Source organism: Coturnix japonica, chromosome 1, assembly GCF_054131305.1.
Source record: "Coturnix japonica strain WE chromosome 1, WE-NBRP24, whole genome shotgun sequence".
In the NCBI taxonomy this organism is placed as follows: Eukaryota; Metazoa; Chordata; class Aves; order Galliformes; family Phasianidae; genus Coturnix; species Coturnix japonica.
Genome location: NC_140663.1, coordinates 58,201,732 through 58,223,833, shown reverse-complemented (window position 1 = coordinate 58,223,833; position 22,102 = coordinate 58,201,732). Strand labels below are relative to the sequence as shown.

General features: G+C 44.7%; 2 protein-coding genes across 14 annotated transcripts in view; one reads left to right on the top strand and one right to left on the bottom strand.

Moving 5' to 3' along the window:
* The first annotated feature begins 1,760 nt into the window (after positions 1-1,760).
* Positions 1,761-16,399, top strand: SVOPL (SVOP like). Of its 5 annotated transcripts, XM_085521843.1 has the most exons (16): positions 1,761-1,884; positions 4,079-4,184; positions 4,412-4,503; positions 5,359-5,457; positions 6,185-6,256; positions 6,663-6,787; positions 8,994-9,057; positions 10,539-10,664; positions 11,084-11,212; positions 12,134-12,207; positions 13,580-13,782; positions 13,864-13,975; positions 14,385-14,466; positions 15,022-15,111; positions 15,480-15,593; positions 16,173-16,399. In XM_085521843.1, the coding sequence occupies exons 2-16, from the start codon at positions 4,106-4,108 to the stop codon at positions 16,182-16,184; spliced, it is 1,473 nt and encodes a 490-aa protein (XP_085377969.1). In that variant the 5' UTR covers positions 1,761-1,884; positions 4,079-4,105; the 3' UTR covers positions 16,185-16,399. The 5 variants fall into 5 exon arrangements, 3 of the variants coding, with proteins under 3 accessions (XP_085377969.1, XP_015722627.2, XP_085377975.1); XR_014936420.1 differs by lacking the exon at positions 14,385-14,466; XM_015867141.3 differs by lacking the exon at positions 16,173-16,399 and having other exon boundaries at positions 15,480-16,155.
* Positions 16,400-18,303: 1,904 nt separating this feature from the next.
* TRIM24 (tripartite motif containing 24) overlaps positions 18,304-22,102 on the bottom strand; it is a 54,546-nt gene continuing 50,747 nt past the window's right edge. For 6 of the 9 annotated variants that reach the window (XM_015867130.2, XM_085521793.1, XM_085521801.1 and 3 more), the window contains 3 exons: positions 21,585-21,659; positions 20,189-20,338; positions 18,654-19,408 (listed from right to left, as the gene is read on the bottom strand). In XM_015867130.2, coding sequence (XP_015722616.2) covers positions 19,199-19,408; positions 20,189-20,338; positions 21,585-21,659 — 435 coding nt within the window. In that variant the 3' untranslated portion in view covers positions 18,654-19,198. Of the gene's footprint in view, positions 19,409-20,188; positions 20,339-21,584; positions 21,660-22,102 lie in introns of all 9 variants that reach the window. The other 3 variants (XR_014936414.1, XR_014936412.1, XM_085521771.1) reach the window with 3 other exon arrangements.

Below are 22,102 nucleotides of genomic sequence, written 5' to 3'. Positions count from 1 at the left end.
TGAGTTATATAGTTTTGTAGAAAATTAATACAAAAAAACCTCGGTGAATGGCCACATGGGAATGTGATAACAAAGTCAAACTGATTTCAGATACTCACACTCACTCTTTTAGGGTTATTTATTCCTCCTCATGAGAGCCAGAGCTGTGTATGGCCAGGCCCTCCTGCCAGGATGACCTGTGACGTGGGGGATGAAGATGCCAGAGTCCCATGTCCAGTCCCTAATGTCTGATGGATCAGAGGTGATGGATGGTTTGTGAATAGAGTTTTTGTAGTCTTCAGGAGTTTCCTGGAGCTCGGTCTCTGGCTCCTGCAACAAACAGCATCTTCCTCAGTGTTCACCTGTGTGATAGCTGTCTGTCATGTCCCTGGCAAGCTGTGAAGGTCTTTCTTCTTACCTTCACTCTCTTGTTTCTCCTGGAACTTTCATACATGCAGATGTTCCTGTTCACATTCCACTATGACCAGTCTTTGCATTTCTTTTACAAGTAATTAAAATATCATGAGGTGGGTTAAAAAAATAAAGAAAAAGGTAATAGATAGCAAGCCTTCATTCAGTCCCAGACATGTGGGTCTGAAAGCACATCTCTGTGGCTGAGAGTTTCACTGGAATTTCGGCTATTTTTTCCCTCCTGCAATGAGAAGCTGTAATGCCAACACATCAGTACCCTTCTGTGACTGCATGCGTAGTGCCTGAGTTACTGCAATAAGAGCATAGGATATGGATCCAGCTGCCTGGATCTTGCATTTAGTTTAACAGTTGTCAACAATGGCTGTGGCTGAATATCAGCTCTTATTAAAAGGAAGACGTAAAATAGGGCTGTGAAATGGCATATGTTAGCTGACAGCAAATACATTCCTGATGCTTGGAAGTGTGAAACTCAGCATGAAAGTTCCATGCTTTGATACAACTCCTACAGCATTGCTGTCAGCATGGTAAGCGTATTTCAAAAGAAAAGGATTTGGGGAGCTCTCATGAGAGGAAGACAAAAAACACCAACTGCACTTGAGGCAACATATTAAAGAAATAAAGGTCAGCATGCACACTCCTAGTCAAGAGCACTTATCTATCATAGCTTGAATTTACTGGACAGCACAACTTGCAGTATTGAGATCTGCACTGTCAAGGTCAGAATCACTGCGAGCTATGGGTACACACTGGCCAGGAAGTTTAGAGATGAAGCTGATGAACAGGCCCTGTTCTCTTTGTGGTAATGGCACCTGAACTGGCTTCAACTGGCCTAAGGCAGCTGATAGATGCAGCAGATGCTGAGCTCTGCCCATGGCTTCGCACAGGGCAGCAAAACCCCTTTACCTGGGTGCTCTCTGAAACTTATCCCCTACTATCTCACCAGTGTTGCGACAAAGTCATCTCACCACTGTCCATTCTCCATCTCCTGCTTCTGAAATAGGGAAATGGTGGAGTCACTATCCCGAAGGCATTCAAGGACCATGTGGATGTGGCATCGAGGCGTGTGGTTAGTGGGCATGGTGGGGATGGGTTGATGGTTGGATGAGAGATCTTATAGGTCTTTTCCAACTTCAATGATTCCATGATCTCCCTCCTCATCCCCACCAAAAACTATGAATGAGCACCATCACCCATGGTGGGCCACTCCCAAAGAGTGTGTGTGTATGTGCAGAGGGACCAGCAGAGCTCACAGTCCCTGTGACACAGGGCACCCTCCCTGTTCCACCCACTTCTGGAGAGGAGGTGGCTGGGGAGGGACTGTACTGTATCCAGCAAGGTGGAAATCTGACTCCCTAGAGCTGGATTCTAAACACACAGCAACGCCAACATAACGAGGAAAGCAAACAGCAGAAGGGGAAGAAGCAGATGTAAGGGAAGAAAGGTTCGCTCCTCTGTGACCAGGGCATTTCAGAGGTAAGAAAACTTCACTCAGAACAACACAAAACCCTACAAAAACAAGAAATATAGTTGAATCTTGACTTAAGAGTGGGAGTATCTTATCATTCATACATCATGTCATCTCACTGCTAGGACCAAGCAGTGGTTTCACTGCATTCTTGGTTATTCCCTTCTGATAGAGGATTGCTATTTTCCCTGCCAACAACAGCTTTTTGGCACTGCTGTTTTTTGGCTCATGTAATTGCCATTTAGTATTTTCACTGTGATTTACAAATAGCAGGAAACTCTTTCTCGTAACTTCCCAAAGAGCTGTGACAGACATGAGATGCTTCATAAGGGCAAGTAGGGCTGCAAGTGGTTTGCAGTGAACCATGTTCTCCATAGGAACCCTCAGGAGATTTACTCCTTACTTTACTCCAAGTCTTACAGCAGGTTGTGTTTGCAGGACCTAATCATAAATGTCCAGACAAGGAGCATAACAGGGCCTCAGGTTTTGTTACTGTGAGGCCTTTTGTGATTCAGACACACTGTCAACCATTATCCCTTCCAATGGGATCTTCCAGACACCTTATGTGACTTCTGTTGAGCTAGTTCAACCTGGAAATGATCTGCAAATGATGGCCAGCATGATGAGCTGCTGGTGCCATGTGCTGCTGGCAGCTACCACTGCCTGCGAGGATGGTGCTGAGAGGAAGTAGTGACCAATATCATGCACATCCTCTGGGATCCTGGGCTTTAATGATCTATAACAGCAAGGTCAGTGTATCTGATCCACCCAACTGAACTGCTATTAGCCCTTAATGACCTCCTTCTAACTTCACCTCTATACATTGTGCCCAGCTGGGAGCACTGTAACTCTGTTTTTTGTGCTTACGCTGCCCTCTGTCTCCCATGAGACTTTGTACCTTTCATCAGATGCTCTTTGTCATTTTCCAACCTGAGCAGTTCTACAATTCTATGATTAGGTTCATTGCTTATTCTGCTCCAGCCCCTGGACCCTTGTGGGGCAGCACTGAGAACTTTCTCACCAAGTCCAGCAGCTCTGGATAGAGGCCACTGAAGGAGAGATTTTTATTAAACTGAAGATGTGTTGAGCCTCCCCTGCAATAGTCACTGCATTCCCTCAGCAGGAAAGCTTGGGGGTTAAAGCTCGCTGTGTGCTTAATCCCTACCACTGGATTAAGATGAGCTTTTCTTACCAGGAAAAGCATCTGTGATCAGACTTAAAGATGTAGCACTGGAAACCAGACCTTCTGCACGAGCAAGCCAGCTGCCCCCATTACAATGCAGAGCTTGTGGTTGTTTCTTGCTGCCTTAAGTGGATGGGGATTGATACAGTGGGGTAAGGCAGAGGTCCATTTGTCCTATGGGGACCACAGTGCTTGCAGGGCTGGGCTGGGCAAGAAGGAGCTAGGTCTGTACTCCTTGCCAAGTGTGCCATTCTTGGGAAGCCAGGGCTGGGGGAACAGGCTGGGCAGCCCTGCTCCTCCCACTGGCTCTGCTTCCTGCTCTTGTGTGCTCTCAAAAACAGGGTGCAGTGCCTCTACAGCTCACTGGCCCCAGCTTCTGAAAGAGACACTTCCACCTTAGAGGGACAACTTAGTGTAGATCATTGTCAGTTCTCAGCTCTTGGAGATGGTGCAGAATCTTTTGGCTTTCTTCACATGTCCAGGCTAGGGAAGCCATTACACATGCTCTTGCATCTTCCCTCATTCTCTGAATTTTGGATGAAAACAGCCAGAGCAACGCAATGACTGATTTGTCAGCTCAGCTAAGCTGCCTTGTAATGCCAGCAACACTAGGCAACCCTACAGGCTTGGGACAGAGTGGATGGAAAGATGCATGGAGGAAAAAGATCTGGGGGTGTCATGGTCAGCTGTCTGAACACGAGCCATCAGTGTTCCCAGATATCCCCAATGACACCCTGGCTTGTATCAGAAATATTGCAGCCAGCTGAGACATGGAGGTGATCATCCCCCCTGTACTCAGCACTGGTTAATCTGCGTCTTGAGTACTGCATTAGGCACCTTACTACAAGAAAGACACTGAGGCCCTGGAGCGTATCCAGAGAAAGGCAACAAAGCTGTGAGGGGTCTGGAGCAGAAATCTTATGGGAAGCAGCTGAGGGAACTGGGATTGTTCAGTCTGGAGAAGAGAAGCTCAGGGGAAACCTTATTGCTCTCTACAGTAACCTGTCCTTCTCCAACAGTTACAGTGGATCCCAGCAGCAGCTGAGATGGCCACTGCACCAGAAGAGGCAGCAAATTCTATTGCCTTGGAGGAAATCCATACGGAGGGACCAGAACCCCCAAAAGGTGGGTTTGTGTTGGCAGGACCAGAAATGCTGGTCCTTGTGAAGCAGGGTAGAGGCAGGGTTCTGGCACTCCAGTTACCTGGACCTCAGACACCAGCTTCATACTGCTTCTCTCCTACCACAGCATAGAAAATGTTCCCATTTCATAAAGACCTGAGAATGTACTATTTGACTACTGATGGGGTTTTTCCGTGTGTGTGTGTGTCTTTCTTTCCCACTGGTGTTCAGGGCAGAAGACATTTACAGTGGAAGAAGCTGTGGAAACCATTGGGTTTGGGAGGTTCCACATTGCACTTTTTCTCATCATGGGAAGCACTGGGGTAAGTGTCCACAACCGACACCACCAGCCTGAAGAAACACTCCCCTTGTTTTCTTTACTATTTTGCAGTAACAACTACAATCACCATAAAAAGATATTGCAGCCCATTTTTATTATTTTTTTCCACACATACCTTCTCAAGTAGGATTCTTGCTTGTGTCAGCTTTGGCCAAAATCAACATTGGCCAACCCTGATATTGAACCTGTTTCAAGGCAAAAGCAAACAGGTTGACCCAGGGCATCCTGGCCTCACCACTGGCCTGAAGCTCCATCCCACTGCCTCAGAGGTTCAGGGCTACCTGGAAAACTTCCCAGGTAATGACATGCCAGGGTGCTGAGTCTTCTATCAGGTCACAGCAATGGTAGGAGAAATAATGGCCTTAAGTTGCACCAGGGGAGATTCAGGTTGGGTATTAGGAAGCAGTTCCTCTTCAGAAGAGTGGTGCTGCACTGGCACCAGCTGCCTGGGGAGGTGGTGAAGTTGCCATACCTGGAAGTATTTAAGAACCATGTGGATGAGGCACCAAAGGGACATGGTTAGTGGGCATGGTGAGGATGGGTTAGTAGTCAGACTGGATGATCTTAGAGGTCTTTTCCAACCTTAATGATTCTATACTGTACCTAGATATCCACTCTCTAGGTGCAGCTTTCTTCCATCCTGTGTCCACTCCTCATTCCCATGGAATGTCTTGCAGACCACGCTCAGGGCTGAGACCACTGAGGCACCACAGCTTCACAGAGCCCTTTTAAGCATGGTGATACCTCCTTGACTGCAGGCTTGGCATTGCTAGGGGTCTTTCTCTCATGGGATCCTCACAGCTTCCCTTCTTGCTAATGTGTATGCTTGTCCCTAAAGGTGGCTGAAGCCATGGAGATCATGCTGATAGCTGTTGTATCCCCGCTCATCCGATGTGAATGGCAGCTTCAAGACTGGCAGGTGGCTCTCGTGACAACAGTGAGTGACTCATCTTCCCCATGCAGGTCATCCATCACATGTGCATTGTATGTGTCACCACCCCAGGCTTTATAATGTACATTTCCCAAAGGAACAAATAAATTCCTAGGCCTCCTCCCAGGGACAAGAGCAGTGACACAAATGTAGAAATCTAGAGAGCAATATGACATGAGCACACACACACAACCAGAACTATAGTGCCAATACAGGCTCCCATTTCCTGATGCTTTGGAAATCCCTTTACTTTGAGGACCATACATGACTCTGTCACTGCAATTTATCTTCCTGTTTACAGAGCCTTTAACAGATACTTGATTTGAAGAGCAGCCTGGTGCTGCTGGGAATGAGTACCCCACAGCTGTTTCCAGTTCTCCATTGTAATGCTATAATGTCATGGGAAGTACAGCAGTAATAGCAGAGTGGCACAATCCTGGGCTGCAGCAAACAAGAACAAGCACAAATGCAGCAGCTGTGGATACAGAAACAGATGAAGAAAAACTGCTTACCTTTGATAGGCCTCTAGTAGACAAGGATCTCCAACAAGACACCCTCACATCCTCTTCCAACCCTTAAACGAGGTCTGGGAAGGGATGGATCCTGGCTCCACTCCATCTGGTCTCTGAGGTGCATTGCATGTACCTGAGCTCCCCTGGGTTAGCTCTGCCTTTCCACCAGGTGCTCAGTCATCATTTCAGCCTGTGACCAAGCATTTCTGCTACATCCATAGATGGTGTTTTTTGGCTACATGGTCTTCAGCATAGTGCTTGGGCTCCTGGCTGACCGGTATGGCCGCTGGAAGGTAAGTGGGTGCTGGGGCTGTATGTACTCTTCCTGAGCCCTCTGATAAGACAAACACAGGACCTGCTATTCTCTGTCCCTTCCATCTCTTTGCTGTGCAGCATCCCAGCAGCACTGCTGCCAGGAGGGCTTGTAGCATGGGGCTCAAAACCCTTCCAATACACCTGAGCCCTCCTCAAAGCTTCTAGAAGCTGGGAAGCTGCTCCTCCCATGAAAGAATGATGGGCCACATGAAAACAAACTTTGTGGTCCCCATTCATGGCTCTTTTCATTTCCCTTGAGCTCAGGGCCAAGCTGGCTTCTCTCTTAGCTTGCACCCTGGCTTCAGCAAACCATACAAATATTTGTTGCGCTGTCCCAAACAGAGAGGACCCTAGATGATATGACCCTAATTTGGTCCTTTGCAGATTCTGCTGCTCTCCTTCCTCTGGGGAGCCTATTTCTCTCTGCTGACCTCATTTGCACCCTCCTACATCTGGTTCGTCTTCCTGAGGACCATGGTGGGAGGTGGTGTGTCAGGCCACGCTCAAGGGTAAGGCCATGCTTCATGCCTTATGGCAAGGACAAAGACAAACTAGCCTTCTTGGGGAGGTCAGCAGCTTCCTCCCACTCTGGTAGGAACTGCTGGGGATCAGAAGGACACAAAGAAGGAAGGGAGGAAGGGAGAGTCCTGAAGCACAGAAAGTCAGGTTTTTAAATGCATTATTTTCTTTGAGAATAAGGGGGGAACATAATGAAAGCAAGCGATTCTAAATCATTTGCAGTCAAAGGGGAGGGAATAGACAGGCAATATTTGGTGCTTGGTCCCCACTGCTTACACTAGAGTGTCTTTATTTAAGGTTGTTTCTAAATAATAAGAGCATGGCTCTACTTTTCTTCCTCCAAGGAGGCATCCAGGGGCCTAGAGATCCCACAGCTCATTTTGGCTGACCTTGGCACAGCGCCCAGCATCTCGTGCACTGAGCCTGATAAGCTGAGGCTGCGCTGTAACCTGAAGGAGACAGCCAGGAAGGGGCCTCCAAGGGGGCTGGAAGTGCATGGGAGAGCAAATTCCCACATTGCCTTAAAGCAAAATGCTGTTCTGTTCTTTCATTGGGTCGTTGTCTATCTACCTAAATTGCAGTTCCCAAGGTCTCCTCAGCCCTGGAATAGTGGAAAGGGCTGGTTTGCATTAAGCCAATGACAGAGGTCTTATTAAGCACATATATTATAAAAACAATTAGACAGGTAACAGATGAGCAAAGGCTTCTTCCTTGTAAAAAGGTCACAACGACTCTGCTTAGAGCAGCAAATTTTTCTTGAACTGATGTAAAACCTTCCCACTTAAGTTAAACTTTTCACTTTGTCGTGGTGAAAGTATGAAGATGTGGGAGGGAAGGAGAAAATCACTGTATTCACAGCCACATCACTAGAAGGCTGATAAAATAAGTGATTTCTTTTGTCTCTGTCAGGGAAACACATGCAACATATCAGCATATTCTGTAGTTCCTCAAAGCCTGTGTTGAAATTCAGGGCAAGAGGCTGTGGGCTCTCCAGAACGTGAGGCAATGCCCTCCTATAGCAGACCTCTGGTGGCCTCTCCTTCACCTCCCTTTGAGACCCTATGAAGATTGTTTTGAATGCACAATTTTTTCCCAAACCTACTGCCTATGCAGGACAGCACAAAGCAGTTTGCACTGACTCAAAAGCCCTTTGTCAAAGCAGAGTATGGGAGGCTGGTACTGCTGGAGGCTGGAGGCCAGAACAGGGCAAAGCAGGCAGGAAGAACTTATAGTTCCTCCCCACACTGGTGTTGCATATTTTATAAAGCACCTCAACAGTTCAGATGATGGAAAGGGCCAGTATGAATCTCTACCCCAGTGATGGTGTTGATTTTATATCTCCCATAACACATTCAAAAAGTAAAGTGTTTAGACAAGAGACATTTCTTTATTTCTGTGCAGAGTGTCAGGTGAGATATCCCCACAAATCAAGACCCCCAAATCTTCATGTTGGCTTCTATTTAAGTTTTCAGAATATGCTTACCTTATACATAAGTCACACCTACCCATTGCATTTTATTATAGAATCTTAGAATCATTTGAGTTGGAAGGGACCCTTAAAGGTCATCTAGTCCAACTCTCCTGCAACAAATAGGAACACCTACACCTACATCAGGCTCTCAGAGCCCCATTCAACCTGACCTTGAGTGTCTCCAGGAATGGGACATCCACTAGCTATCTGAACAACCTGTGCCAGTGCTTCAGCACCCATATATTCAATGGCACTTTGCAATTACAAGTTTATATTAACATATTTGAGTCTTCTGCGCTTGTGTGGAGGTCTTCAGTTGTTGTTTAGGAGGTATCCCACTACTGACTTTATGCGTGGCTGGGTTTTCTAAGGACCAGTCTCTTCTGAATTGTTACTGTCTTGGACGTGTGCCTCTATTTCAAGGACGTCTGTTCTTACTGTTCTTATTTATGAAAATCTTGAAGAGAAACATCAAGTCTCAGGAGGGATGTTTGTCACAGATAAGCAGGACATCCGCAACCTAAAAACACAACTTTAACCTTGAGGAAATAACCTCAATCAGACAGAAATATCAAATAATTCGTTTTGATACATCAGTGGAAGAGGGGCAGTACCTCTGACTCCAGGCATCCACACTGGATGCCAGCTGAGCTGAACAAATTGTTCTTTGATTGGTACAGAAATTGTCGTTGTCTGTCCTTTTGCCTCATTCCTCTTTTCATTAGGCTTATCATAAAAACAGAATTTCTGCCTACCAAGTACCGAGGATACATGCTGCCCTTATCTCAGGTAAGAGCGGGCATATTACTGTTTCTTCTCATTCGTAGTCCCAGAAGATTTGCTGTGCTGCTGTTTGGAAGCCAGATCCCCAACAAGCCAGAATATCTGCGTTTGTCTTGGGTTGAGTGAGTGCCTCCTGTACCACGGAGTGTGCGCTGTGTGTTACTGAGGATCCACACAGACAGCTGTGTGCAGGAGAGAAGCCGTTTCTTCTCTCTTAATTGGATCATCCCAACACTGTGGAGGGACTTTGAGTGACAGCTGACATCCGCCCTTTCCGCTACCTGCTGATAAATGTGCTGCCTGACTTAATGGGGTCAGTGCTGTTGGGCTGTCACTCAGGAGTCCAGGCTGCAGCGGGAGTGCGTGTTTTCTCCACTGGGAAGTGGAATCCAGTAGTCATTGAGGGGCTACTTGAGGCAAAGAGTGCTTATGGCTTCTCCTGCACTCAGCATTCATTGGAGTGCATCAGGGTCTCTCCAGCATTCACAGAAAGAAAAAAGTTTGTGCAAGCATGAGCCAAAAGTGAAGTGGGCTGAGGAGGGGTCTGTGATCAGGGCAGCTCAACATCTCCAGCTGGGTTGTGTTGGGATCTCACGTAAGGTAAATACAAGCCATTGGGACTGAATTGCAGTGATTATATGTGATTAATGAGGTGGGTCCCAGATGAGGTCCTGGGCAGTGCCTTGCCTTGAAGGCCTCAGTTAGGCCTGAGATGTGCTGGAAGGGCTGTGACCACCCTTACAACGTGACTGGGGGTAAGCCCTTACTCAAATTTCTGCCAGGAGCACTTTATGCATGTGCAAATGATCTGCAAAGGCCTCACTTAACTCATTAATTCATCTGGCTGTTGAAACAGAAAATGTTGGTATACAGTCTTGGTGGAAGTGGTATTTTGCTTTTCATTAGTGTGTTTGATCCCAGGAATTTATTATCAAAGAAGCACCAGAAGATCAGAGTTATATAAAAAGGGACAGAAATGTGTTATTTCTACCCATAGATTACTCATGAACTTGCTGTGCCTTGTGGTTTGTACTGCTGGAGCTTCTTTGTGCGGTGCCCTCGAAAGGGGCTCTTCTCCTGATGGTAACAAGGGAACCTGCAGTCTTGGGGCCAGGTTCCCCATTGGTACTACTTGGAACTGAGTCCACTGGAGGCCCACCAACCTCCAACAGTGGAAATTTGTCCCCTTTTTGCCTTTGGTCCTTATACATCTGCTGCACCCCCAAAGAGGTTCAAACAAGAGAATTCACGGGCATGAGTGTTAGCAGAGATGTGACTGGAAGGACAAGGGCAACTACAGCAAGTTACCTGTTTTTGTCCAGAACTAATTAAGACTGTCCTCACACATCCCTCCCCCAGTTCTCATCTGTATTTTTCTCTTTCCTTCATCCCAAACTCATCTTTGCAGACAGCAGGGGAAGGGATGAAAGTAAGCAAATTGTTGCTGTACATTCAAGACTTTTAATCCTTCTATTTCCCTTGGGAAGGTGTTCTGGTTGGCAGGATCCTTGTTAATTATTGGCCTGGCATCAGTGGTAAACCCAACCATTGGCTGGCGGTGGCTGATCAGAATCGCCTCCATTCCTGGCATCATTCTCATCATGGTATTCAAGGTAGGAAGAGCCTGTCCTCACTTCCTGCAGCCACTGACCTGGCATTTCCCTAGTCACTGAGAGGCATCACCCTTAGTAGTAGTAACAATAACATGTGCCTCTTCCCATCTTAGAACTTCATTATTTAAGGGATAGTTCTGTTAAACCTGTGTTTTTGGTTCCCTCTCTGGCAACTGGCTGTGGCAGACCTCCAGAAGCCAGTGCAAGGGCAAAGTCAGTTCTTAATAAGAGAGCTGAAAGATCTTAGACCATGCAGTTCCAGCAGTGGTGCCCTGGGGGACAGCTGGAGAGAACATCCCAAGGAATGACTCATACCCCTGCACCAATCTTGTCAGGCTCCTGGGCAGGATATGGGATGTGGGCAGCACAGGCTGCTAGGAAAGAGGCAGGAGGGTTTTCTAATACTGCTTCACTTTCAGTTCATACCTGAGTCAGCACGTTACAATGTGTCCACGGGGAATAACGCGGCTGCCCTGGCCACGCTGCAGAGGATAGCCAAGATGAACCGGGCAGCGATGCCTGAGGGAGTGTTGCAGGAACCTCCCAAGGTAAGCTCAGCTTGCAGCATTGCCTCACCCCGTTATCCTTTCTCACCCCATACAATCTCATCTCATCTTGTCTCAGCCCCTCTTGTCCCATCCCATCTTGACTCATCCCATCCTGTCCCTGGTCCACTGGTACCTGGATATAAGGATGTGAGCAAGGCCATCAAGCATATTTCACTCCACATCTCTCACATTTGCTGCCTTTACTACAAAAAGAGCTCCAAAACAAGTGCTTTCTACCACCACGTGCTCTCAGGGTGTCTGCAGCAAAACAAGACCCTGGTCCTGCCCATTGGGGTGTCCCTGGGGACTGTGGCCATAGGACAAGGCCCTTCTGCTGGTCCCAGTGCCTTCCCCAGCCACCAATTCCACCTCTTCCAAGCAGCTTGGGAGCTGAACACTTATCTTGTCCAGGGCCTGGCTCTTTTAAGTCCCTTTCCTGGACCTCTTTGCTGCTTATTCAATCCCACAGGCACCAGGCATTATCCTCAGCAATTCATGCAAGATGGTGCCATTGTATTGGAATTAATTAGGATTAAGACTTCCCCATCTTTTAATTGAATTTATGTAATAGAACCACATTGGCTACACACAGGGTTTTGCTTAGACATCCACCCTTCCAGGCTTACATCAATAATGAATAAAAAATAGAAAGGCAGCCCCATACCTGTCCCTGTGGACTTGGAGTGGTGTGTGGGAGGGGCTGTGTGGGGTTCTCTCTTCTCCTCCCTCCTTGCTTTGCAGCATGCCTTCCCACAGCCATCTGCTGAAAAAGGGCTTCCTTTCTGGAGGGTGCTGTGCTGTCTATCCATCCATCCATGCCAGGAGATGCCCAGGGCACATGCACTGAGGCCAGGGCACCAATTGCTGCCAAAAAGCATTTGCCCTGATGTGAAAGGTGCCTTTCTACCAAATTATTTTCAGGAAAGAAGAGGAAGACTCAAAGACCTCCTCCACCCCAAGTACCTAAGAACCACTCTGCAGATATGGATCATATGGTAAAGGAAGTTATATATACATATATATTCTCTTTCTTATTCCCTCAGGACTGGTCAGCTTGGTCTCCCCACAGTGAGCACCACGGTGCCCTCAGTTTGCTTTCACTCCTTGTTGCCAGTTTGTTCATCCTGAGAGAATGAGTCGTATGCAGCCCTCACTGTTAGAGGGCTCCAACATAAACTCAGTGACTGGTATCAGTGCCACAGGCTGGGGAAATGTAAGATTGCAGAGAGATGAGTTCCATTTGCCTTGTTCCCTGTAGCTGTATGCATGGGTAATATATGTTTCATTGACTTGGCTGTCTGGAATGGAAATGTATAAAGAATGGGTCCGTGGGAACTCATTGACCCAAAATCTTGCTAAGCCAGGCCTTGAATATTTGATGTTTTTTTCCCATCAACTTGTATGCCTATTATGAAATATCTTTTTGTTTCTTAATCCTCCTTTCTCTCCGGCTCCCCCAGGAGGTACTGGCGTGTTCTCAGGTTTGTGTCCCTGTCTCTTTGTGCCCTCAGCATCCCCATATCCCCAGGCAGCTCATTTTGCAGCCCACACTCCGCAGATTGTTTCCGAAATTGCCAGAGGGGATTAAAACTGAAACCAAGAAAACCCCCCCAAAAAGTGAAAATGACTTCTCAGCCTGATGAGGTGTATGCTGAATTATGTGATAATGACACAGTGAGGCTGTCACTGCCAGTGCCCTGTTGTTGGCAGCAAGCCTGGGTGCGGTGTGAGCCTCTCCAGCTGATGCAAACTCCTTTGGAAAATCACTATGCAGAAAGAATAGGGAGTAAGATACCCACACAGATCCTACATGTGAGCTTTAAGCACAAGGTGTTCCCTGCAGGAAGGAAGGGACAGTATGGGAATGCCTCCACTTACAGACAAGTGATCAAAAGGGCACACTGTCCTCTGCATGACCCCAGCACTGATACCTCCCAGCCTGGAAGTATTAAGAGGTTGGGTGGATGCTGGACAGCACATTCCCAGTTGGATCACTGCATCTCCTGCCCAGAGGCAGCAGTGCTTTGCAGTGCAGCAGTCTACAACCAGTACTGAAGGAGGAGCTGAGGGATGCAGGAGCATTTCCTTTTGTAAAAACTAGAGTGGGAAGGTGGTACTATCAGCAGTGAGCATCTGGCCAACGCAGCAGTGTTACAATCAGAAGGGATGTCAGTGTGTCAAGGCTTACAAGCAAGCCCTTGGCATTAAACTTTTAATGAAAGTCTGTTGATTTCATGGCTTCTTCACTCATCTTTTCCTTTCTTGGGGTAAAACAGCAATGATAGGGTTACTAGGTCACCCCAAACCTGCTGCATTCCACTGCCATTTTCCTTGCCCTCCCCACCCACACCATGCTCCTCCCTGCAGGCTTGGCATAGCTTTTGCTTACTATGGAGTCATCTTGGCCAGTGCTGAGCTGCTGGAGCGAGACCTGGGCTGCACCTCGAGGACACCACTGAGCACGAACCCTGGCCCTGTCTCAGAGGAGAGCCGCAGCCCCTGCTACTGCCGCCCCTTTGGCCCTTCTGCCTACCGGACCATGATCATCAGCACCGCGGGGGAGATCGCACGTAACCTCCTCTCCCCTTCTTGTGCTCACTGCAAAACTGAGAGCCCTAACACCTGACGTTATGGTCTCTCTTCTGTCTCAGTAAATCCCCTGAACATTCTGGGCATCAACTTCCTTGGCAGACGCCTGAGCCTGTGCATCACCATGGGATGTACGGCGCTGTTCTTCCTTCTCCTCAACATCTGCACGTCCAGGTAACTGTTCAGTTCCATGAGAGCTGTGGTTATTGAACTGACCTGGGGGGATTTCTAAGGAGGGCCCCATTGGAGAGGTAAATATCTGCTGGAGCCCTGTAAATGAGCCCGTCAGGAGAGTTACAGCCATTTGCTCAGGCACCAACTGCTTAATTGCCATTATTGTCATAATTTCCATTTTTTTCTGCCTTATCTCTAGCCTGAGCATGGCTAACTAGAGATCTGCTTCAGCTTCTTTATAGCAGTAGCAAACATGCACTGTTAATGGACTAAACAAACAACTACACCTGCCAGCAACCAATTTTGTCTTACTTCAAGCTCGTCAAAGCCTTAGCATAGTGGAAGCATACCAGGCTGTGTCTCTGTCACTGTTAGTTGACACTAACAATTTGCTTCACACTGCTTTTAGTGCAGGCATGACTGGCTTTCTCTTCATGCTGCGTGCCTTGGTTTCAGCAAACTTCAATACCATCTACATTTACACTGCAGAGGTGGGTCCTTCTGGAGGTACTTAGCATCACAGCAGCGTTAAGGTTGGAAAAAACCTCTAAGATCACTGAAAATCCTACTTGCTAAAATCTACTTACATGAATGGGACTTAAATTAAGCCAAGTGTATACTGAAGTGTTCTATTGATATGGGTGTTAGGAAGATGTGAAAAATATACAAAGCATAGTAGGATGCCAAGCTGTGTGATGTGGCTGACATGCCTGAGGGACAAGATACCATTCAGTGAGACCTAGGACAGGCTTGAGCAGCAGGGCCTGCTGAACCTCATGAGGTTCAACAAAGGCAAGTGCAATGTCTTGCACCTGGGTCATGGAAACCCTCACTGTCAGTACAAGCTGGGGGATGTAAGGATAGAACACAGCCCTACAATGGCTGTTGTGATAGGACAAGGGGGAATGGTTTCAAACTGGAAGAGGAGAGATTAAGATTGGACTTGAGGAAGGTTTTTTTTACAGTAAGTGTGACACTGGAACAGGTTGCCCATGAGAACTCATGTCACAGTTGCATTAATCTGATTTCTTTCTGACCTGTGTCAGGTTTATCCCACCACAATGCGAGCCCTGGGGATGGGAACCAGTGGGTCACTGTGCCGTGTTGGAGCTATGGTGGCGCCATTCATATCACAAGTAAGAGCACCACTGACAACGTCAGTAAGCCTTGTGTCAAACCTTGCCATCAGATACACAGGGACGTGTCCCTGAAGTTAACAGAAAAGGGGGAGGCATTCAGTCCAGGTGGTTTTCTGGTTTGCTTTTTCAGACTCATTTGTTCTTTACCTGATATTTATACAGAGTGCTTGGACAGTCTTTGCTCCCTTCCCAGGGTTAACTTCCTTATGTCTGCTGCTTTCTGAAAGCTCTTAGATTCAAGAGGGTGCTGCTGAGTCCCCCATACATTTGCAACCCATTGTCCACTCCCTAATTCCTAATTAACCACTGGGCTCCCACAGCACTGAACAGATGTTTGAACTGTTTTTCTTTCTTTGAATCTGCAGGTTCTTATGAGTGCATCTTTCCTTGGGGCCCTGTGTCTTTTCTCATCTGTGTGCATTGTGTGTGCAATCTCTGCCATCACACTACCCATCGAGACCAAGGGCAGAGCACTGCAGGTTTGTATGGGCTCTCCAAGAGCTTCTCTATATCTACGGGCTACTTAGAAACAGTAAATCTTGATTCAGCCAGAAAGACAACCAAAATCTTCTGAAGGTTCGTAAGCCAAAACAAGGACTGAGAGACACATGGGTTCATTGGGCCTCAACTCAGGTTTCCACAAGGCACATGGGACAATTAACCTTAGGGTTGTTGAGAGACCAACACATTAATGATCGACTGCTTCTTTAAAGTGAACACTTGGAAGTGTTCAGTCAGGTTGGGTTGGGCCCTGGGCAGCAAGATCTAGCACAAGGCATCCCTGCCCTTGCAACCTTTAAATTCCCTTCCAACCCAAGCCATTTCTTGATTCTAACCTATATCTCCTCCTATTTCAGTTTATTAGGACAGCATCAGTTTATTCTTAAAGTAGCCACAGGAATTGCCAATCAGAGGCAAAATTTTTGGGGCACATATCGAAAGGGATATTATTTATCCTCTGTATTCATTTCTGGTTTGTTTTGGTTTTTTTTTCATGTGCATTCTGTTAATTTTATGGGTTTTGTGTGTGTGTGTGTGTTTTTTTTTCCCTCTCTTAGCAAGTAAAATGAAAGCGTTTGATGTTGGATTGGGTACAAAAGAAAAAGAAACCTTTGGAATCCATCATTTCCTGTGAGCCACATTTGATGTCGATTGCTTCTCCATACCATTCCCATTATACAAAAGTACAACTGAGCAGTGTAAGAGCTATGATTTGCACAGACGAAGGGCTCCATTCTCAAGTACATTCCCCTTCCTATGATTCAATAAATATCTTTTCTACCCACCTCATGAAGAAAGAGGAAGACTCTTTACTAGTAGTGCTATTAGTGGTGTTATGCCACAAAAAAAGTTGGAAAAAAACCCATCATCTCTAATTGTTTAAGTAGACAAAGAAGGAACAAAGTACACAAAGCAGATGTGGTTTTGCCATAGCAGCATGGGAGGACACAGTACTGAGTTATGAAAAACAAAATAACATTCCTCAAATATTTGTTCTTATCTCACCTGCATTAAAAGGTGACTTTAACATCTTAAATGTCACCACATCGGTAATTTCTGAAGGTCCGTAGGGTGACATTCACAACTACAAAGTGAAAGCTGAGTCATATTTTTTTCCCCATGTATTATTTAAACAGAGACAAGATCAAACAGATCACTAAAAAAATGGCCTTGCCTTTGTGCCTCGTGGTAGCATGCAGATGAGGTTCTCTGGTATGCACAGGTTATCAAATTTAAGTTCTTTGGTGACCTATTTAATCACTTTCTTTACTAAGGCATTTGTGATGTTGCAGGCTGACAGAGCTATAATGTTCCATCTTGTTTATGCAGGCAAGCCAGAGTAGAGCACACAAATCACTTGCTCATCTGGACATTCAAATGTAACAGTGATGGTCCCACCTCCATCTCAGGAGATGATGTCTATTCTGATCTATAGAGCTGCTGATTCTATAAACTGTTGCAGTACTGGAAGAAAAATGTCTGAATGCAAAACAGAGTGCAGGATAGTCTTATACCATTAACCACATTCCCCTCAAGAACATACTGTGACTCTGGGGAGATTCTTTCTGAATAAACTATTTTCAATTTGTTCCACTGTTGCTGTACATTTATTTCAAAAAGTTTTCCCAGTTTTGAAGGGAGAATCAAAAGCAGCAACTGGACTGCAAGAAACCATTAGCGTTCCTCTCCAGTATCTCCCACTGAGAGAACAACTTGCAGATGAAGCTACATAGGTGTCCAACTTCACCCCTAACTGCACCGAGCATTCTACAAAACTTGTGCTTGCAGCTTAAGGTCTAGAAAAACATTCATCAGCTTCCTCTGGAAGCATAGTTAACTTGAAAGGGTATTTAGGACTTTTATAACACTAGATGTCGCAGTGATGGAGCCTCTCATTTTTTAACTGTGCTCCTGCAGCAAGCAGTGATTGTGCCTGTTTTGGTAGAATGGTGTCCCTCACCATCCTGCTCAGCCCCTTCACTTTCACTTCTCATTTGTCCCTGGAACTCTGGGATGGTAGAACTCCAGTACAAGCAACTCCCTTCAGATAATTAAAAGTAATAACAATAATTGAAGAAGGATAAATCAATGGCTACTCTAGGAAGCTCAACACCCAACTGAACCACCACAGCTCTTCAAAAGCTGTAGTGACTGTCAAAGGCCAGCTGCAAGCACAGCTGAGAGTTCTGAAATGCCCACAGCATTTAAATATGAAGGGCCACTCTAGGATAAAGGCAGGTGGGCAGCTTCTCAGTTGATGTGGCCCTTTTGCTATAGGTACACAGAAGGGAAGCACAAGCAGCACTTTTGTTTAGGCTTGGAAGGATCTATCCAAGGCACCATATTAATGCTACATGACAAGTAAAAATCAGGTTTGTGTACACACAGATGTCTTCATAATTCCATCTGCAAAACTCTTGCATAAATCAGAGCTCAATTAATCCAAGAGATTGCCTGCTCTTCCTAAATAAGACAGTTTTCATTTAAGATGACATACGTGAAGAGTATAAACCAACATCCACGGCACTCATAGAGAAGAACTTTAAACCTGCAATTGCTGAATGCAGAAACAACCATCTACATTGTTATCAGCACTTCTGGAAAGCAGGAGAAAAAGAAAATTCCAACACCATTTGTCTTTGGTTTCTGTTGATTTTAACAAGGACAGAAGGGTCAAGGAACAGGATCTCTTTTTTCTAAAACCCTCCCCCTCCTTTATGCTTGTTTATTTAACACTGGCTGCATTCCCACAATAATATTTAGAAAACTGGAAAAACAACAAGATCTTGTAGACAGAAAAGACACTTTTCTTTCCCCCCAAGCTTACCTAAAAGCTTGATAGTTGCAAGCAAACGTTCTTGCCCTTGAAATACTCCTTCTAATATTTAACTCCATTAAACAGAAGTACGTCAAACTTGCGAGGCACCTTTTAAACAACATATTGTATAGGAATACCATTGTTTCTTTCTGGCTGAGGGAAAATGGTAAAAAACGAAGCCCCGTGTCTTTCCTTCCAATATTAAAAACTCTCAAATTCCTTTTGTTTCTTTAAGTTATTTTTAATACACTCTCCCTCACATTTTAAAATTAACCAATAACTTCTTTAGGGGCAACTACACTTTCATTGCATCAGTCAGCATTGTAGGACAACAATATTACAACATCTGTTTTCATGGCTTGTGTTAAATACAGTACAAAGAAACCAAATCATGGCCAGCCACATGCCTTTGGTAAAATTAAATGTCTGGTGAGATCACATTTTCTTCAAACTCAGAAAACCATATGTTGAACCCATGTAACATTTTAAAGTTCAATTCTATACAAACTTCAAAGTAAAGTTAAACAGCTGTCATCCCATACAAATCACAGTTTCTGTGCTGTTCCAGAAGTATGCTGCAAGTTTGGAACTTCAAGGAAGCTCTCTGCATGCTCTGGATCTCCCCTGGAATTGTGTTTCAGACAAGGGGTAGAAAGTCCAGTAGATATCCACAGACCTCCAGGTCAAAGCAGTCAGGACTCTTCTCCTTTTGACAATTGACAGTGATAAATATCCTTTGTTTTTAAAAAACGTTCCACATGCGTCTCATTTGAGCAACTGTCGATCTTCTCCTTTGAGGCGTTTTTTCCGAGGCTGTACGATGTCATCATCTGAGTCATCACTAAGTTCTGGATTATCTTTTTCACTCTGGCAGTTAGATTGTACAGGGAACTTCCTCCCAGGATAAAGGCTCTTCAGTAGTTCTTCAAAGTACGCTTCAAGTTTCATGCCAGCGTCAGCCACTTCTGAATCAGGCTGTTGGGTGAATTAACAACATCAGTTCATCATGAAATAGCTTCATACTTAAAACACATTATATCCTTCGGGTGCTCTTACAAGCTACAAAAATCAAATAGCATTAAGAATATACATAAGTACATCTCAAGGCTGCTAAGACTAACAACTGCATGAAATGCTGACATTTTTCTGGGATGCAGACCTACCTCTAATTATGGCAAAAATATTACTACCATGGACAATGACTACATCTCAGAAGACCAGGCAGCCCTGAAATCATTTATGCACACCATGGCTGACCTGTTTCCTGAAGTGGGTGTCACCATAGCATTAAGTATTCCCAGTGACTGACCCGAAGGAGAATCCAACTGAAGACACTTAGAGAAATCTAATTTCCATTGTCAATTCTCTCCCTTTTTGCCCACTCAGTTCCTAGCACAAATAAGGGTAAGACTTCAGAAAGAAAACTCCACTGAATTTGAGATATAATACAATGAGGATTAAACCAAGTTTTCAATCAAATGTTCACCATTAACATATATGATGAACAGCCATTCTTCTCCCTACCTGTTTCCCTGCTATTTCGGTTTGCATGTTTGTTACAGCTCTCCTCCCTTCAATAGAAGGATCTCAATTGCATACTCATCTAATATTGATGTAGTCTCAAAGGTGATCTACGTTTTCACTGGGCTCTTATCATCAATGTAAGTCTAATTAAATAAGTAAACTCTACCCCCACTTAGTTCTTCTGAAAGTATTTAAGCCTACAAGAACAGATGAAGTGTCTACTTCTCTAACCTCATTAAATTCAGCACAGTTTTGGAAAATCAGTCTGAAGTCAGCCACAAAATCTTCTGGCTTTGTGTAGAATGAATCAGTCACTTGGAGTCTCTTCTTGATGGTTGACAAGTCCATAGGCTTTTTGATTATTTTGTAGTAATCGGGAACCTAAACAAAGATGAAAAATGTTACCACATGCAGTCACGTTCATTGCATGTTGTTTTTCAGACCTTTAAATCTGAGGGAGAGGGGAAAATTTAGCCTCACCTTTTGAAATACAACTCTAACATCTAAAAACTGTACCTTTTACAAATAGGGTTACTGGAGTAACAGTGATGCACACTAGTTTTACTGGCTAAAATACATACACCTCTCCAAACACCTCCTTTAAAAGAAAAGAAAAATAATAAAGCCAACTGCATTTACTACATGGAATAAAGTAAATGATGCTGACATTGTACATCAGGTGAACCATCTATTAAGTCTCACCCTCAAGACTGCCATATAACAACTCTGGCAACCCATTCAGATGCAGTAAATGTATTGCTTAAAGTGACGTTCAGAGATGAAATATATCCTTAGAAATGGTGGTAAACTACAGAGATCAATTATTTTGGCATTTCAGATGTACTTTCTTACTCAAATGGAATAAGAAGGATGCATAGGGGCATTATTACTTATTGATGAAATCTTTTTCCACTGACATGTTTCAAGGGACATAGAGGCACTGTTCACTGGACCACACTAGGAGCACTTCTGTACATCCTTGGACTACAGATTGCTTTTTTCTTCCACTGCCTGATGAACTCGAGTTGTTTTTAGCATTTTAAATTCATAAACTTGCACCTAATAATACAAAATTCTGTTTCATGGTTGTACTAAGCAGGACTCCAGTCTTCAAAACTGGGTATTTTTTTTTTAGAAATAAATATGTTTCTCAGTTCATTTTTTAGTGACAACACTCGGACAGTGTTAAATTTACTTTCTGTGTCTATTTTTGAAGTATTTCTCAAATTCAGCTCTTGGGAAATTTTGCACATAACTTCCTTCCCACCCAGTGCTTCATCTTCCATAGAATCTTAGAATGGCCTGGGCTGAAAAGGGAACTCTAAGATCATCCAACCTGCTGCTGTGGGCAGTTACCAACCCCTAAACCAGGCACCAGTTTAGGCTGCCCAGGGCTGCATCGAACCTGGCCTTGAACAACTCCACAGATGGGGCATCCACAGCTTCTCTGGGCAGCCTGTGCCAGAACTGTTCAATTGCCCTTCAGACAGTTTTAATAAAAATAAATACATTCAATACACTCGATGTCCACAAAACTTGACTTCTGATAATGAGCATAACAATGCCATTAGGACCATGCCAATTATGCTACTGATTAATAGAAAATGGAAAGAAGTGAAGTACATACTGTAGGTGGAACTGGATCTTGAAAAGCAAGACTCATTTCATGACAATAGAGGTATAGCAGCAATCTTTCACACTTCTGTGTCAAGAAAAAAAGATAGATAATACACAAATAAAAAACTACACAATCTATTCTAAAATAATGATCTATATAAAACATCAAGCAGATGCTCTGTACTTTCTCAGTACTCCTCCAATTTCTCAGCAGAAAACTGAGCATAGAAACTGTATTTGGAAACAAGCTTACCATAACTAATGGTCTACAGCATACATTCTCTGCAGTCGATACACTATATTTTTATTAACATTCAAATACATGTTACAAACCTCATATAGTTACTAATAGTGTTGTTTAGCGTTTGCCAAGTCCAACAAACATTATGTGGGATAAAAATGTGTGGTATATAAAAAATAAAAATGTGCTGTATAGCAGCATATGTGGCTGTTAGTTTATTATAAACATTCAGAGAAATCAGTAATAGCTTTCCTAATTGGTGTATAGCCCACTGTGCTTTTTGTTAG

What these genes read in the sequence shown, in the direction of transcription:
- SVOPL (XM_015867141.3), top strand. Translation starts at nt 4,106, where the DNA reads ATGGCCACTGCACCAGAAGAGGCAGCAAATTCTATTGCCTTGGAGGAA. An exon ending in ACATGCTGCCCTTATCTCAG is followed by an intron (nt 9,058 to 10,538) that starts GTAAGAGCGGGC and finishes TCCCTTGGGAAG; the next exon opens with GTGTTCTGGTTGGCAGGATC. An exon ending in TTCTCATCATGGTATTCAAG is followed by an intron (nt 10,665 to 11,083) that starts GTAGGAAGAGCC and finishes CTTCACTTTCAG; the next exon opens with TTCATACCTGAGTCAGCACG.